The 19028-nt window shown below is 37.4% G+C and overlaps 1 protein-coding gene across 2 annotated transcripts in view; it reads right to left on the minus strand.

Annotated features, from left to right (window-relative positions):
- Nucleotides 1–19028, minus strand: part of chd1 (chromodomain helicase DNA binding protein 1) — a 115421-nt gene that overhangs the window by 2558 nt on the left and 93835 nt on the right. For both annotated transcript variants that reach the window (XM_059969453.1, XM_059969454.1), the window contains exons 24-36: nucleotides 17260–17417; nucleotides 16358–16399; nucleotides 16082–16209; nucleotides 12838–12976; nucleotides 10953–11103; nucleotides 10075–10194; nucleotides 8585–8722; nucleotides 7708–7968; nucleotides 6381–6512; nucleotides 4201–4379; nucleotides 2204–2303; nucleotides 1046–1097; nucleotides 657–873 (exon numbers count right to left, since the gene is read on the minus strand). In XM_059969453.1, coding sequence (XP_059825436.1) covers nucleotides 657–873; nucleotides 1046–1097; nucleotides 2204–2303; nucleotides 4201–4379; nucleotides 6381–6512; nucleotides 7708–7968; nucleotides 8585–8722; nucleotides 10075–10194; nucleotides 10953–11103; nucleotides 12838–12976; nucleotides 16082–16209; nucleotides 16358–16399; nucleotides 17260–17417 — 1817 coding nt within the window. The remainder of the gene's footprint in view (nucleotides 1–656; nucleotides 874–1045; nucleotides 1098–2203; nucleotides 2304–4200; nucleotides 4380–6380; nucleotides 6513–7707; nucleotides 7969–8584; nucleotides 8723–10074; nucleotides 10195–10952; nucleotides 11104–12837; nucleotides 12977–16081; nucleotides 16210–16357; nucleotides 16400–17259; nucleotides 17418–19028) is intronic.

Here is a 19028-nt window from a genome sequence, read left to right on the forward strand (position 1 = left end):
ATGGAGGCCAAGTAACTGGTTTTCATTAAAGCAGAGTTTTAGAGGTTCTTGATTAGTCAGGGCGTCAAAGGTTGCAAGGGAAAGGCAGGAGGATGGGGTTGAGAGGAATAATAAATCAGCCATGATGGAATGGCAGAGCAGATTCGATGAGCCGATGGCATAATTTTGCTCCTCTGTCTTGTAGTCTAATGGAATTCTTTTTGCAATTATGTTTTAAAGGGGTGGATGGGGCAATGTTCTTGGATATCAATGAAGACAACATCAATTTAAAATGGTTAGAGAGAGATTTGGGGGGAAAAAAGTTTTCTTGGAAGTGTTACAAGGTGCTTGCTATCTGAGGTAGACGGGGCCAAGACTGCTGCCTCTTAAGAAAAATCTCCTATAAACATTTGTAGCAGAAAATACAGAGCTATAAAAAATTAGTTGGCCTTGACAAGATGACCCAAATGCCTTTCTTCTGCATTACTACATGGCTGCCAATTCTCAAGCAAAAATTGACTAACTTTCAAAAACCAACTAGACTCAACTTTATCTTACAATTTTTATCCTGCCACTGCCAAAAAGCATTATATAAACAAACTTTGATATAGATTTTCCAAAGCTTAAGTGTTCCATAACAGCTTATCTTTAAAAGAAGGCAACCTGTCTCAATGTACCTGCTATCTGTTCGGTAATGATCTCTGTCCCGGTGGTCTTTGCCATTGCTAAATGACGAATACAGTCTCTTTCTTGAGGAATCACTTTTTCGGTAGGAATCACCATGGTGACGATCTCGATGATGATCGTGATAATGAGATGAATGGTGCCTTTCAGATGAATGACTATCCCTACTGCTGTCATCATTGTGTGAATTCTCCTTGGGTTTTTCAGATTCTGTTCAAAAAAAAAATGGAGCCAGGATTAACCCATCTTCTCAATTTCTTACATACTCACAACAATGAAGCACAAAAGGTCACCCTTAAACTTTCACTGAAAGCTGTAAGCCAACTTAAAATATTTTATGTATTTTTCCAAAAGGCATAAGAAAATTACTTTGGGGCCATACCTGAGAGTTTGGCATGCTGGGTACCAAGAGCACTACTGTGCTGATCGTTATGCTGGAACACAAAACACAAGCACAAAGATTGAACAATGTCTTCAATGGAAAGACTAGCTTCCACTCTAGAAATATTCTAAAAAGTTAGCGCTATAGTTTCCTATTCTTCAACAGAATGTTTAAGAAGTCATCTTGATTCAGCTGTAATACGTCTGCAAAGTTATGACATTTTAGCTGCATCCCAGGATTGAGAAATGTGCAGACAGACACTGTGGCAGAGAATGAAGTGACCATCATACTGATAGCATCATGCCAGAAATCACACACTAGCTAAAACAAATAAATAATAGAATGGATAAATCTGTACAATGTGATCTTGAAAGTACTAAAATATGTTCCAGAGAATCAGCCAGTCATTCACTCTAATGAAATAGAGACAAGAAAAGTTTGGAATTCAAATGGAAAGGGTTAGATAAAGACCTAAATAATGTATCAAGTGACAATTAAGAATTAATTGATGCAGCTGACTGCAGTGACCACAGAAACCACAAGAAAGCCTGTTATTAATTATATATTCTCCTAGGTGGACAGTCTAATGTTTTGCAATAAAGTTTTGGTGAAGGGAGAGCAGAAGATTGGGAAATAGCCATGTTAAGAAAGGGAGAAAGACAAGGTGGGGAACAGTTGTTTGTTAACACCTATACTGGAGTCAGTAATCAAAGAGGAGATAACTCGATTTAGGAAAGCTAGTCAAATCTAGTCAACACTTTGTTAATGAAAATTCAACAAATTTGCTCAAATTATTTGGGAGTGACAGTGACAGATAGCAGAGGAGAACCTGTAGATGTAGTGTATTTAGCTTTGAAAAAGGTATTTGACAAAAGGCCTAAGAGGCTATTGTATAAATAGGTCACGGGGGGGGGGGGGGGGATGATGAGAGAGAGAACAAACAAAGAGAGGGGCTGACAGAGGGTGAAAGTGAAATTAAGCACCTGTTAGTTGGCACTAAATACCGTGAACTCTGTGCTGAAGTTTGTATGACCATGATGACATATATATTTGGAAAGAAACTTGAATAAATCCATCTTGGGCAATGAATTTGCAGAAGCTGTCATATACATAACATTTTGCCAAATGATCTTTCTACTGACAATGATGTACTCATACCCGAGAATTCTCCAGTCGTTTCTTGATTGCATGCTTGTAGAGTTTATGCAGCTTTCTTGCATCAAATTCTGTGAACTTTGAAACAAAGATCCAGAGATTTCTAGAAATATTTTAAAAAAATTACAGAGCTTTAAAATATAACACTAAATTTACTGCTTACAACACAAGTCAAATATGCTCTGCTCTAGTTCTAAAAATGCAACACTTTAACTCAACTGCCTTGAAATTCGGTGAAAACTCAGTTTTCACAGGGAAATGACTTAAATTCAGCTTTTATCAATGGGCAAATAAACAGGTTTTTCTTCTCAGAAAGTACCTTCAGCAGCATCTCTCCAGTGACCGGTTACCAGAGAGCTCAACTGACAAAGCTTCTGAAATAGATTGATAGTTCAACTGATAAAAGGTGAAGGCACATTTCTGATAGTAGGGCCGATACACAGCTGGAGAGAACAAAGGTACTTTGTAGAGCCTGAGTAGCTGACCTCAGCACAAGGTAAGTAGTCATGTGTTGGTTCATGTGTGAAAATTATTAGTTGACAGGTATGTTTCTATTAACATACAGTATTCATAATGCTGTTACACACATTGAAACAAAGCTCCAAATGCTCTAGTGAAGTGCTGCATACAGCCACCACTGCGCAGTTAGGTGCTACTGCCCTTCACTAACCATTGTATTTCATCTGTATTTTACCTTTTAATCAACGAGTGAATTAGCTGAGTACATCTGAAAGTATTTCCCACACTGGTGCCTGACTCATGGAACTGGATGCAGCATTCTGCCCTACAATCACTATGATACTGTATGATCAATTGGATTTGGCCAGAATAGAAGATTCAAAAGTGGAGATGAGCACCTGGAGGTAGAGGTTTTACCCATAATACTTCAATGTTCAAGGGAAGAGCAATTTTGTTCATCTTTGACATGTCCATTGGCAGCTGCAGCTGGATTTAAATCTTCTGATGCTAAGCTTTGCTTTATTGATGCAGCTGTACACTTGTAATAACAATTCACCTGTTGAATTCAAGTCCATTCATCTCTGGTTATTCACCAGAGTCGTAAACACAAGATTGTGCTCATCTTACACACTCTACAAACCACAGCACCAAAAATACATATCCGTTGTATCAGCAAGCTGAACTGGGATACTGAACCAACACCAGACCGTGTGGTGTTTTAGGGATGGTAAGAAAAAGATTAATCTTTATTTGAACTTGGATTGCCAATGGTCTGTGTCCATAGGGCACTCAAAGTTGCTGTGCAGGTATACAGTGTTGTTAAGAAGGCTTATGATGTATTGGTCTTCCTCATTGAGTTTAAGAACTGTGAGGTAATGTTATAGCTATACAAGATCTTAGTTAGACCCCACTTGGAGTACTGTGTTCAGTTCTGGTCATCTCACTACAGGAAGGATGTGGATACTATAGAGAGCGTGCAGAGGAGATTTACAAGGATGTTGCCTGGATTGGAGAGCATGCCTTATCAGAATAGGTTGAGCAAACTTGGCTTTTCTTCTTGGATGAGAGGTGACCTAATAGAAATGTACAAGATGATGAAAGGCATTGATCCTGTGGTTAGCCAGAGACTTTTTCCCAGGGCTGAAATGGCTAACACGAGGGGGCATAGTTTTAATGGGCTTGGAAGTAGGTACAAGGGGGATGTCAGAGGTAAGATTTTCACACAGAGAGTGGTGGATGCATGGAATGAGATGGTGGTAGAGGCATCAGATAGGATCTTTTAAGAGACTCTTAGGTACATGGAACTTAGAAAAGTACATAGGTAGGCTGCAGGGAAATTCTAAAGTAGTTTCTAGAGTAGGTTGAATGGTTGACACAACATTGTGGACTGAGAGGCCTATAATATGCTATAGATTTCTATGTTAGGTTAGGGTTTATATAATTTGACTTAAAGGTTTATGATGCACTGTGTATCCATCTTTACCATTCCCCGTTTAGTTTTCAGATGAGAAGATGAATGAAAATGATTAAGAATTGCTTACTTTCTCCATTGTTTGATTTGTTCTGGGTTTGAATATTCTTTCAAACATTCAGTGATGTGGTCTCCTATTTTAATCAGGCACTGCCTGGTGTGTTCCAGCTGCTCCTTTTCTGAAAGGCCCTTTTCCGGCCTGTCTAACTGTTTCAGTGCGGCCTTTACAGGTCTCATTCTCTCTTTACACTGAAAAACAAAAATCATATTTATAATAAGTCATGAACTGTACCAGTGCTGGCCGAGACAATACTGTAATCTTTGTATTTATTGCACCACCAATATGATGGGGAGGTGGAGATGATCCTTAAAACATTTATCTAGATGAAAACACTTGAATCATCAAGGCGTAGAAGACAATGGAAATTGGGTTCATTATGAGAACGGTGGGCCAGGGGTTTGCTTCTGTGCCTTATGAGTCTATGCTATGCCAAAGGCTACCTCTAAGGCACTTGTTCACCTCCATTCACTTTCATGTAGCAAATGTTTAGAAGGATCTGAGAGTACTGAATGGGAGTTTTGATGAGACAGCCGCCTGAAATCGAAAACCATACCAGCTGAGAACTAGTGCTTTTCCATTTGGTAGAAAGCTTGCTGGAGTTAATTTTGATGCAAGTTCAAAAGGTCTATTTGCAATGAAGTAAACAGTGCTAAACCAAGAGGTTCAAACATAACTGAAGTCAATGATGCAGTCAGGAAAAATCTTTAAATTTTTGATTACAGAGTGGTATACCTTTATGTGTTATGCTGTAACATTTTAATCAATTTTATTACAATATATGCATGTACACAAGTTATGTTGAGATGTATCTATGTGTTGCACTCTGTAAATCTTGTTTTTTTTCCCGAATAAAAATATTGTAAAAAGAAAGAAAGGAAGAAAATGTATCCAAGAATGGCAAATTTCCATAAGGCTACAATTTAATCTAATTTTTTTATGGAGGTGCACACTATTATTTTCTTCCTTTCAAACAGAATAAAGAGTTGTTAGTAGTTGAAAGATATACATTAATTCAATCAGCATACTCTACATTTCTCGTTTCAGAAGTTAAATGCCTCAAATATACCTAATGATTACGCCTCCACAGCAGCCTGTGGCAACAAATTCCACAGATACACCACCCCTTCTCTGGCTAAAGAAATTCTACCTCTCCTCCATTCTAAAAGGACCTCCCTCTATTCTGAGGCTGTGTTCTCTGATCTTTGACTCCACCACCATAGGTAATATCCTCTCCACATCCACTAGATCGAGGCCTTTCAACATTTGATCGGTTTAAATGAGCTCACCCCTCATTCTTCTGAATTCCAGTGAGCCTTTCAATCCTAGAATCATTTTTGTGAACCTCCTTTGAGCCCTCATCAATGTCAGCACATCCTTTCTTAGATAAGGGGCCCAAAACTGCATCTTCAATGATGTCCTTATGAATGCATGCAGGTGTCTAAAACCAGCAGCAATCTCCTTTGCACACTCGATTAAGATCACATCTTGTGCTTGAATGGTGTATTTTTAAAATGCTCTTAGGATTCAGCTGATGAAGGATGCATTTCCTCACCCTGAACACCAATCAGGGCGATAGAGACAATTTGATCACTTTAGCTTTGGCAACTCTTCAAGCTAGCCAAATAGCCTCTGTGCACTGGTGTACACCTATAGGCACTTGGTATTTTACAGATCTATGTGGAGGGCATTCCAAATTTTAACATCTAGCCATATATAAAAAAAGACCAACTCTCTTCCTGTCTTTCAGTTACCAATCATCTTGTTCTTTCTCTTCACTAATTCTTCCTCCAGTGTTACTCTAATACTCTTTCCATGTGCCTCACAACCTTCTGTACTATTTAGATCCCTCCATGATAATTTAACTTTCTCACTCTGACATCCCACCCGCATCATCTCCAAAAGTGATGCCGGAATAAAACCATATTAATGACATCCAGAATTGTTTTTGCAATAAATATCTATTTATATCTTTTAAAACTCATTAACTTGTCCAGCGAGCTTCAAAAACTCGCAAATATTAATATTATCCTGCTCCACTAACCAATTGCAGCTACAAACAATATATTCAATCTTTAATTGTGACAGAAGTGACAAAAGCACTTCAGGGAAGAAAATTATACCAGCAGGATGCCTTCAGTTGAAGCTTAGAAATATTAAACTTTAATACAGTTAACATCACTCGTACTTACAATACTAAATGTATTCTGATCAAGTTCTTCTGTCTCTTCTGAGATTGGAACCGGATCAGTGCTTGCTGGATAATGAACTGAACCATCAGTCTTTTTAGGCCTCTCCTTCACCTCTGACTTGGCTTCAATTACCTACATCAAACAGAGTTACAAATTAGAGCAGTACTGGGCCAGAGGGAAAACAAATTTCAAGGAAACTGCAGGACATTCGTCTGTTAATAGTTGTTTACTGATTATCACTGGACTTCACTGCTTTCTCCACCAAACCCGTATGTTTTTCTGTAAATCATTGTATATACACATGAATTAAAAGCAGGAGGCAGCACTTGCATTCAATTAAAATCATACACCAATTCCTAATCCTGCTTATTCCTGGCAACACTATCACTCATTTCTTATCTATTACCCTTGCCAAAAAAATATTCATAGATACTGCTTTCACTGCTTTTTTGAGGAAGTGTACTTCAAAGGCTCAACTTAAAATTTCACTTCATCTGTTTTAAACAATCATTTTTTATTTCTAAAGAGTGATCTTTACTTCTAGATTCTGCCACAAAAAAAATATATTTCTCACATTGAGCTTTAAGATCTTAAGGAATTTTTCAGTCAAGCTGCCTCTTACAATTATAAGCTCTAGCAGATAAAGCCTACCCTTTGCTCATGTCACAGCTAACATCCCTCATTCAAGTCACTCACACAAATTGTAAAAAAACTCAGGCCTTGCTTTTTTCTTCTTTGCATCTTGAAGCTGAAGTCAGATTTCTATCAAAGCCACGTATCACTTCCTTTAATTCTGATCAGTATTTTTATTCTTCAAGTTAGATTATTTTGAGAATTTGTACATGAGCATTGGGATTCTTAGATTTATAGGCAATCTGCTTTTTCAAGAAAATCTAACATTACCTTCATATTCCCCATTTTCATTGAGGTACCTCATTCTCTCTTTAAACAATCCACCACTCACCTAATCCAACCACAGTGTATAATACTTGCACTCCATCCTGACAAACTGTTAATCTGCAGCATTTCTACATGGGAAACTGAGCTGCTACTAAAAAAAGGTGAACTTAAAACTTTTCAATTCATACTTGCCAATTAATAAAATACACACACTTCCACACTGTACAATAACCACATCACCATTCTGGTGAGAGAAGCCTATATGATGATACAATATGATAGGATACAGATGAACAAGCAAATGTCAATCTATTTTTTCTGGTAGTTACTTCAAATGATTGAAATTCACAATTCAGTGTAAATCCAAGAATAAAATTCTACATGGAACTGTGACCAACACTGTATTTACTTTAAAATAATATCTTACTTTCTCTTCTTTTACTTCTTTATCTTTATAAATAGGCTCTTTATCCTTATCCTCCTTTTCTTTTAGTTCTTTCTTTGCATCTTTTTCTTTTGTTTCTTTCTTTTCTTCCTTTTCCTTTTTATCTTTTCTAGATTCTTTAATTTCTTTTTTGATTTCTTTGTCTTCAGGCTCTCTCTTGACTACAATTTCCTGTTCTTTCTCTTCAACATCTCTTTCCATTTTCAATTTCTTTTTTGAGGGCTTTGTTCCTGCTGTATCATCCTATAAATAAAATAAAGAAAATTTAATGTCTTGAAATCAAAGTTCAAAGTATATTTATTATCAACATATATATATATATCACCATGTACAACCCTGAGATTCATCTGCTTTTGGGCATAAATCTATAGAATAATAAAGGTAATAGAATCAAGACCAGCCAACTAGGTTGTTCAAAAGGTATGCAAAAGACAAGAAACACAAAAAGAATAGCAATAAATAAATAAATAAACAAACAATAAATATCAAGAACATGAGACAAGAAGTCCATTGGTTGTGGGGCGGGGTGGGGGCAGGAGGAAGGGAGAATGAGTGACAAATTGGTGGTGCTTTAAGTCAAACAGGATAACTTTAGTTCTTCCTGAATGAAATCTGACCCTACCACAGACAAATACAGACAGTAAAAAAGAAAGCATGACTTTGAGGGGAAAAAAAAAATGTTGGAAATACTCAGTAGGTCAGGCAGCATCTGTGCAGAGGAAAGCAGATTCAATCTTTCAAGGTGGTTATCTATCAAAACCTTTCATCAGCCCGTGGAGTTCTGCATGGCACTGCAACACAAATCTAGCTAATAATTTTCCAGTTTACCATAATCCATTGGCAACATTTGACTCCATACCTTGATCTCTCCTTCCTCATCTGAGCTTTTGACTGAAGGTGGTGGTGGTGATGATGAATCACTTTTAACGTCTTCTACTTTCACAATTTTCACTGCTTTACTTCGTTTATTCCTTGGCTTTCTTTTTCTTGAATTGGCCTTTATGAAACAGAGTGTAAAACCAGTGTGAAAATGGAATTCAATGCAGATCTCTAAGTTGCATATTGAATCAATTAGAATGCCTACCACCATTATTTCACAAAGATTGAATGAATTAAATGCAGCAGAATTACCATTAAGATAAATTCCATTTTTAATTTTTGAAATAATTTCTATGGAGTCTGGCTGTGGAACAGGTACCATTTCTTGCAGAAGAATTATAATAATAGTCAGAGCACTACAGCACAGAATCAGGCTTTTCAGCCTATCTAGTACTCTAGGAAAGATGAGGAAATCTGCAGATGCTAGAAATTCAAACAACTCACACAAAATGCTGGTAGAACACAGCAGGTTAGGCAGCATCTATAGGGATGTCGACGTCTCGGCCCGAAACGTCGACAGCGCTTCTCCCTACAGATGATGCCTAGCCTGCTGTGTTCTACCAGCATTTTGTGTGTGTTATCTAGTACTCGAGCTGGCCCCATTGACCTGCAGCTGAACCATTGCTCTCCAAACCCCCCTCATCCATGTACTTTTCCAAACATCTTAAATGTTGAAATTAAACCCATATCCACCCCTCCCACTGGCAGCTTGTTCCACACTCTCACCATCCACTTAAATAAAGATCCCTCTCATGTTCCCTTTAAACATTTCACCTTTCACCCAGCTTCCACTGAAAAAGCTTGCTGGAATTTACCCTATCTATACCACTCAATTTTATATAGTATCACTATCAAATCTCCCCTTATTCTCCTACACTCCAGGGAATAAAGCCCTAACGTATTCAAACTTCGTTTATAACACAGGTCCTCGAGTCCTGGCAACAGCCTTGTAAATTTTCCCTGCACTCCTATCAATCTTAATATCATCTTTTCTGTAGATAGGTGTCCAGAAATGCACAAACTACTCCAAATTAGGCCTCACAAACAACTTCAACATTTCAACATAACATCCCAACTCCTGTTCTCAATATTTTTGATTTATGAATGCAAATGTGCCAAAAGCTCTCTTAATGACCCTCTACATAATATTCTGGTCTTTTCCCTTTTCAGAGATGTTTGTTGTGCAACATTACCCTTCTGTACTACATTAAAAGTTGACTTGTAAACTCATGTCAAAGTATGTAACATTATTCTTTTAAAGTCCTAGAATTATTATGCTGCACTGTAGCAGCATAACGATGCAAGTTTACTGAGAATAACTCATTAGGGATAGGCAATAAAAGTTTTCTAGCCCGTATCTCTCACGTGCTTAGAACAAATACAAACTTTTATTAGTATTCACTGGACCCACAGAAATAGATTCAGCATGCAGAAGACTTGAAACAGAAAATATTGTATTGCAATGTGTACCTCAGCAAGCCTTTGTGCCTCCTTTCTGGCCAGATCTTTACTTAATAGTTTGATGAGGTAGTCAGCTCTGGTCTGCAATTGTTTGGCCTGCGGCTTCTTATCTGGATCATCAGGCAAAATCTAAAGACAAGAACAAACAATTAACAAAGGCACACTAAAAACATTTTCATCACAGAAAATACCAGACCAAGTCATGTACAATTAGAATATCATTCCATTTGTGGAACTAACTGAAATTAAAATTCTATTTCAAATCAATTAAGTTTGTCTCAAAATTTCACTTGTTTTGGCACAACTGACAATTTTTTCTTTATTTTCTTGCTACTTCTTATTTCAGATAACCTTTAAGATACTGGTCTTTTATTTTGTAGAACTGCTTTTCTCGCCACTGCCTGTAAGGAGTTTGTAAATTCTCCCCATGAGCACATGGGTTTCCTCTGGGTACTCTGGTTTCCTCCCACAATCCAAAGTCATGTCAGTGGTAGATTAATTGGTCTATGTAAATTGTCCCGAGATTAGGACGAATTTTTGATTTATACAACTGGATAAAAAATATACATTACAGATTCACATTTTGAAATGTAATTTGGCTAGGATGTATTAAATAGCCACGATTACAACATTCTGTTAAACCTTCAATGCTTAAAGAACATACAAGTTTTGTATTAATTTATAATTACTGGGAAATATATTTCTATGTAACAAGAATGCCAAATTATTTTTGATATTTCATATATAGTGTGTTTGTATCACACAACCTAATTGATGAACAATACATTTTTACATTGTGAAGGGTCACGGATCTGAAATGTCAACCATTCCTCAACCTGACCTGGTGAATATCCATACCATTTTTCATTTGAAGAGCATTCTTGTACCTTGTGCGTTAAACTGAGGTCAGGGTCCATTTTAATCATCTCCCAGCTGCCATATCCATATTCATAGATGCCTATTAAAAGATTGGAGTCATCTTCTTTGTTCCACTCCACATCAAAATGGGCAGCTTTAGTATGGCATGGGATGGTATACCTGTGGTAGCAACATATTATATTTAAAAGCAATACATTTAAAGACTATACTGAAGTTCCACTACGGAAGACTGAAAAGCTAACCACATTCGAATTAGACAATTACAAAGATTGTTTACAAAAAATGCTCTCTGTACAGTACCAAACTTTTAAATTGTAAAAAGCAACAGGTCTGTATTTTACTGTTCATCAAAAGCTAGAAACAATTTTTTCGTGCGCGTGGATTGTGACGAGGGGCTTTTCAGTCTTTTCAACACAATATACCAATTATAACAGATATTTCAAACTTATTTTGCAACACATTCATTTTCCTGTGTGCATCTTGAGAAAAGTGCTGAATCTTTTCTCAAACACATAACCACACTGTCATTGCTAACATGTCTAGAATTTGATTTTAATCCACAGTAAAGCAGTGATGGAGGACAGAGACATTAACACTTTGTATCTTCCTTACTTAATATGTAAGGCAACTGCATGAAGGTTTTTCAGAGAATATTTTGGTGGTATGTAAAGTTACACTGCCCATGTGTTTATGGTGGTCCTTCAATTTGATAGCCCATACAATTCAAAAGAAAGTGCATATTTGATGCAAATATGTTTAGAAGTACTGGCCAAGGAAGTCTTAGTGACTAGAAAACTGTATACCCCTGGTGTTCTACAGAGAATAATGTTAGTTCCTTGTGATTACAGTATATAGCAATGATTTGGATACAAGTGAAGAGGCTTTCAGCAAGTTTCCAGAGGACACTTAAATTCTTTGTGTTATTGGAATCCAATACAGTAAAGAATGAGTAGATGCATTTTGGAAATATGTCAACATTATATATTAAGAGCAAGCATATCATACAGCTAGAGGAGCAGAGGGATCATGGAGTACATGCTCTGAGGCTAGAGATATAAAATTAAGCTAGTTAAGAAGGTACAAGAAATATTTACCTTTATTTGTTTGAGGAACAAAAGTGCAGAGAAGATCTGCAGTCAATGTTAGGGATGGAGAACATTAGGAAAGATTGACTATGTTAAAGTACCTTGCTTTGGAAGAAAGGAAACTGAAGGGAGATTTAATAAAGATGTCAAAAATTATGAGACATAATTGAGCTGAACAGGATGGACTAATTTCCAGTACACTTCCAAAATTGAAGAAAATTGGTTAAATGATTGGAGGAGAGCAAAGGAAAATATCTACATCCAACAAGCAGAGCAAGGTCCGGAATACAGTAATTACTAGAATGGCAGGTAAAGTATAAATCTGCAATGTGTTTAAAAAAAAACCTGACTGAGCATCAAGTTTACAATGTACGGGGCTTTGAGCAAAGAGCTACATCGTGGAAACAGACAAGAGGTAATGGAAAAGTCTTTCATAAGAGTACAAGGGCCAAAATGACCTCCTTTGAGCTGTAACTTCCTTTGAGTCTGAGATCTTTAAAGCTTCCTCTACTGATAGAGATACTGAAATATTAATACAATGAAACCAATATCTATCATTCCTTTTAAGTAGTTAATGGAGTTGACACCAAATCATGAAATAATCCAAACAGCCAGCAACAACCTTTTTTTTTAAATCAACTTTTCCTCAAGGTATTACCAACCACAGCATACTAACGCATTGTCTAGGGATTTATTTTGTAAGCTTCAATATCTGATGTATATCAAAGCTGCTTAGGAACATGAAGCATACACAATGAAGACAATAAAACAGTTATTTAAGTCATGGATTAAATAATAAAATTCTTACTTCTTCCTATCCTCCGGATCTGGTGGAATGGATTTGTGCAAAGGTGCAAGCTCCTCTTCATGTGCAATGACGAGTTTAGCATTCACCTGAACACCTGAGATGCGGAACGTAGGACCTTTCACTTTACCACGCCTGGCAGCTGGGGCAAAATCAAAATTTCAGATGTTGTAAAGGCAAATATAGCAAACCAAGTGGTTACCGCATTTGTTAAATCAGATGGGAAAGCACACAGAACAGTACAGCACAGGGTCTTCGGCCTATAACGTTGTCAACCCTTTAACCTACTTCAAGATCGATCTAACCCTTCTCTCCCACATTACCATCCATTTTTCTTTCATCCATGTGCCAATCTTAAATTACCTTAATGTGTCTGCCTCCACTGCCACCCTCCTCAGTACATTCAATACGCTTGCCACTCAGTGTGTAAAACAACTACCTTTGACATTCAAGCGAAGAGAGAGAGAAAAAAAATGAGAAATATCCTCTGTTGCTGAGTGTATTCACAGTCTGGGAGTTTGGCTGTCCTGACTTATACTCTCTATATTGTGTTGTGGTTGGTCTGGAGTTGCTGTTGTTTTTTCTTGTGTTGTGGGGCTTGGGGAGGACACTAAGCTTACTTGTCTTTAATTTAGGTGCTTTTTTTTTAAATTCTCTTCCTTTGTAGCATATTGTTATTGTATGCTTAATTTTGCACTGTTTTAATGTTCCTCATTGGGATTTGGGGTTTTTAATTTGTAAAATGTTTTGAAAAACTAATAAAAAAAAACTTTAAAAAAAAACGAGAAATATCAGGAATTCTTCATGAAGCACAGCTGGGTTGTACATATACACAATGTTTACTGAACATCAGGAGTTCTGTTAATGAGTTAGGCGGTACTTCTTAACAACAGGATGCAGGAGAAGCCCATATCTAGAGCTCTCCAAACTACTACAAAACTGTCTTTCCATTTCACATTTTGCAAAACTAACTTCCTATTAATTTGAGAAACTTGCACTGGACTTTACTGGAAAAGGTTAAAGTCCATTGAAAAATGCGAAAAATAAAATTTAGTTAAGAATTAAGCCCAAAGCAGCATTGAAGTTTAAAAAAAAACACCAAGGTTAAAATACTATACAACATTTGTGCGTCTATCATGTAGAGAAAGGGAGCTCAGTGAGCAATAATTAGTATGTATCCAGTAACCATTTTTCCTCAACCGCAGTGCTCCCAATAATAATGAGGAGGAAGATTAATTTGTATAAAGTATCTTTCATAAAACTCTATTTCTAAAGGTTTTTATAACTAACAAAATACTTTTGGAAGGGCAGTTGCTATCTCTATTTGGTAATCAAGGCAGCAAAGCACTTACAGCATTCTGACAAAAGCAAATAAACATGCTTCATCAACGTTAGTCGAGGATTCAGAGAAAAATATAACCAAAACATAACTTTCTTTCTGTTCTTTAAATCAAGTCAGCTTTACCTCATAAAGGGCACATACAAAAAAAGCAGAGGGTACACCCTTATAACTACAGAGGTGCTAGAAAGTTTATGAATCCTTTAGAATTCCATTTCTGAAAAAATTCGACCTAAAATGTGATCAGATCTTCACACAAATCCTAAAACTAGAATAAGAGAACCCAATTAAATAAATACCACAAAATCATTATATTTGTCATTTGAGAAAAATGATCCAATATTGTACTTGTTGGAAAATTATGTGAGCCTTTGCTTTCAGAAACTGGTATAACCCCCTTGTACAGTAATAAATTCAACTAACGTCTTTGATAACTGTTAATCAGTCCTGCACATCAACTTGGAGGAATTTGGGCCACTCCTCCTTACAAAACTGCTTCAACTCTGGGACGATGGTGGGCTTTCTTGCATGAACTGCTTGCTTCAGGTCCTTTCACAATACTTCTGTAGAGTTATGATCAGGACTTCGACTTGGCAATTCAAAAACATGAAATTTCTTCTGCTTTAACCATTCTTTGGTAGGGCCATTGGTATGATTTGCATGTTTAGGGCCATTATCTTGCTGCATGACCCACTTTCTGAGCTTCAGTTCATCGATGGGTACCCTGACATTCTCCTGTAGAATTTGCTGGTATAATACAGATTTTGTCATTCCATCATTGATGGCAAGCTGCCTTGGTCCCAAGTCAGCAAAGCAGACCCAAACCATGACACTGCCACCACCATGTGCCACAGATAGGATGAGGTTCTTGTGCTGGAATGCTGTGTTTGCTTTTCACCAAACATAATGCTTCTCATTTATACCAAGAAGGTCTATTTTAGACTCATCCACTCCACAGAACAGAACATTTTTCTAATAGCCTTCTGGCTTATTCACATAGTCTTTAGCAAGCTTTAGACAGGCAGCAATGTTCCTCATAGAGATAGTGGTTTTCTCCTTGCAATACTGCCATGCACACCACTGTTGTTCAGTGTTTGCCTGATGCTAGGCTCATGAAAACTGACAATAGCCAATGCAAGAGAGGCCTGTCGCTCCTTAGATGTTATCCTGGGGTTCTTTGTGACTTCCTGGAACATTTAACGCCTTGCTCTTGGGAGTGATTTTTGGTAGTCAACCACTCCTGGTTGAATTTCCTCCATTTGTACACCATCTGTCTGACCTGGATTGGTGGGGCCCAAACTCTTTCGAAACGGTCTTGTATCCTTTTCCAGCCTGGTGATTGTCAATAACATTTTTTTTCTCCTGAGGTCCTCAGAAATCTCCATTGATCAAGGTATGGTACACCTCCAAAAACCTGTGTGGTGAAGATTAGATTCTGAAAGTGAAGACCCAGGTTTATGTTCTTCACATAGGGCAGGGCCTCCCACACTCAAACCTGATTGTCATCCCATTGATTGAAACATTTGACTCCAATTTCCCCTTTAAACGAACTGTGATCCTAGAGGTTCACATACGTTTTCCAACAAATACATGTAATATTGCATAATTCTGAATAAATAAGTGTATTTTTTTCTGTGTTCTATATTTAATTGGGTTCTCTCTATCTAGTTTAAGGACTTGTGTGAAGATCTGATCACATTTTAGGTCATATTTAAGCAGAAATATAGAAAATCCTAAAGGGTTCAAGAACTTTCTAGTGTCACTGTATGTCAAATACTAACTGAACTTCTGAACTAGTTTTACAGTGAGACTTAAACCTATGATCATCTAACTCAAATCCACAGCAGAGTTTGCTATAATGGTTCACGATCCTACTCACATAAGTTGGAAAATAGGAAATGTATGTACCTGTCTTCTCCTGCCCAGTGGACTCTCGTAGAGCCTTAATGCAACCATTATGCACCATCTCTCCCAATCGCCTGAGGTCGACTTCTGACTTATCCACTAGTTCAGCATCACGAGCAATTGCTTCCAATCTATGGCAAAGGATCCAATATGTTAAAAACAATAGTTTTAACAATATTTTACCAATACTCTATTAGTCGAAGTGAGCAACACATTTCAAATATAAACATGGTTTAACTATATTTTCTAGTTTAAATTGAACACTAACTGGTAGCATACCTATCCAGAGGTCCACCAAACTTCTTATAACTCTTGATAAACCTAACAAATACAAAACAGCATTTACTAAACTGACAATGCATTAAAAGTGAACCAGTGTTTAACCATCAACATTTCAAAAAAAAACCCAAATGGGTACAAAACACTTCTTAAACTGTGATTCATGTGATGCTATTGCATATGATCGTAGCTCACACACAATGTCATCACCATTCAAGGTATGAAGAATTTAATTCAAATGTGCTTATACAAGCCTCCACAATCCAATTTTGAGTTGCAGGTGTACTGAGGCAGTAATTTTTCAACATTCACTCACTAATTTATATTTGTTTTAGTTTTTTAAAGTTTTATTTTAGAGGTACAGAACAGTAACGGGTCCTACCAGTGCAATGAGCTTATGGCACCGAATTACACCCATGTGATCAATTAACCTAATAACCCATATTTCTTTGGAATGTGGGAGGAAACTGGAGCACCCAAAGGAAAACCACGAGTAGAACGTACAAACTCCTTACAGACACTGGCAGAATTGAACTCGGGTCACTGGCGCTGAAATAGCATACGCTAGTTGTCATTTCTCATTGCAATATCTGTTATAGGAAAATTTTCCCTTTAGTCCAAAATAACATAGCCAAAAGCCTGGAATATTCAGTATTTAATTATTGGTTCAGGAAACAAAAAAATCAGATGTTCTTTTATTTTTCAGGTTATTTAGATCAAACATCCTTTAACAAAATGAGATGCTGCACGCATGACAAATCATTTGTTGTACATTAAATATAGATGGTTACTTGAGCAAGCCTCCAAACCATAAATATTTCATTACGAAATCTTTGAAGTTTTGTGGTTAGAAGTAAACATTTTTATTGTGCTGACCAGTCTGATCTATACTTAAAGCATACCTTCGAATCTCAGCATCACTAAACCCTTTAATATTTTCACGAGGAATTGTCCGAGGTCTTCCACGTTTTTTAGGTCGCTTCCCTTCAGAAATTGAGTCACTGTCAGACTCTGAAGACCGTCTTCTTCTTCGCCTTCCTTCACTTCCATTAAAGCTTATCTGAAGTAGAAAAAAACAGCACAAATAAAATTCAAAAACACAAGAGACTCTGCAGCTGCTGGAAATCCAGAGCAACACACACAAAATGCTGGAGGAAATCAGCAGGTCAAGCAACATCCATGGAAGTGAACAGTCAACATTTTGGGCTGAGACCCTTCTTTTGGACTGCAAAGGAAGGGAGAAGGTGACAGAATAAAAAGCTGGGGGAGGAGGAGAGTAGCTAGGTGATAGACAAAGAGAGATGGGTGGGAAAGATAAAGGGCTGGAGAGGAATGAATCTGTAAGAGTCTATATAGGACAAAGGAAAGGAGAGAAGCCAAGGAGATAGGGAGGTGGGAAGAGGTAAGAGGCCAGAGTGGGGAATAGAAGAGAGAAGGGTAAGGAATCATTTTTTTTAAACCAGAAGAAGAAACTGATGTTCCACGCCATCAGGTTGGACGCTACCTAGACGGAATATGAACCATTGCTCCTCCAGCCAGAGGGTGGCCACATCGCAGACTGACAATTCAGAACAGGAATAGTATTAGGAATTAAAATGTTTGGCCACTGGGAAATTCTGTTTTCGGTGGATGGAGCAGAGGTGCTCGACCCAATTTCTCATCAACATAGAAGAGGCCACATCAGGAGCGCCAGTTACAAAAGATGACCCCCCAACTGATTCCTATGTGGTGTGGCCTCACCTGCAAGGACACTGTGAGACCTTAAATGGAGCCGAGGGAGGAGGTAGATCAAGAGGTACAGCATTCTATCACTTGTATGGATATGCAGCCAGAGGGAGATTAGTTTGGAGGGATGAATGGACAAGGGAATCACGGAGGGCATGATCCCTGAAGAAAGCAGTGACTGGGTGGGGGAGGGGGCACGGGGGAGAAGGTAAAGATGTGTTTGGTGATAGGATCCCATTGAAGATGGCAGAAGTTGCAGAGAAAGATGTGCTGGATGTGAAGGCACATGGGATGGTAAGTGAGGACAAGAGGAATTCTTGATAAAATTAAATGTTTTATGCAACTTTACTAAATATGAATAATAAATTGCAGCACTGAAAATATGCAGCATGTAGCAGCATTCATAATACAACATTAGCATTGTTTTCCACTTTACAAATAAGCCACAGGGAATGTCTTGTTTATGACTGTATGAATTATTGATGAAAGGAATGAAAATTACAGTGCATTATATGTCCCTGCAATACACTTTTCAGATCTAATATCACTAATGTGGTGTAATCATAGTAAATTTTTGAAAATTTACTGTATTGAGAAGATGCTCTTACAAAAAATCTGTACATATATAAAAGGTATACATTGGTTACATACCAGTTCAGATGATTCAATTCTATTACATCACATCACCCTGATCAGTTTTACCTATCTGCCTGCCACTGTTCTTGGGAAATGGTGCCATCTAGTGGTAAAAATAGTCACCACAAGCTAAATGTGTACAGAAAATCATAATTTTAAGGGAACTTTTGGAGACAGAGTTGACTACTTAATTTTTCAAACCTCTTCAAATGCTACTGAGAACATGACTGATCTATGACCCAACTTGAAAAACCCACCTTTACCTTAAAGCGTAACTATTTCCTCTCTTCCACTTTTTCTTGTGTTTGAA

Source organism: Hypanus sabinus, chromosome 5 (assembly GCF_030144855.1).
Source record: "Hypanus sabinus isolate sHypSab1 chromosome 5, sHypSab1.hap1, whole genome shotgun sequence".
Lineage (NCBI taxonomy): Eukaryota > Metazoa > Chordata > Chondrichthyes > Myliobatiformes > Dasyatidae > Hypanus > Hypanus sabinus.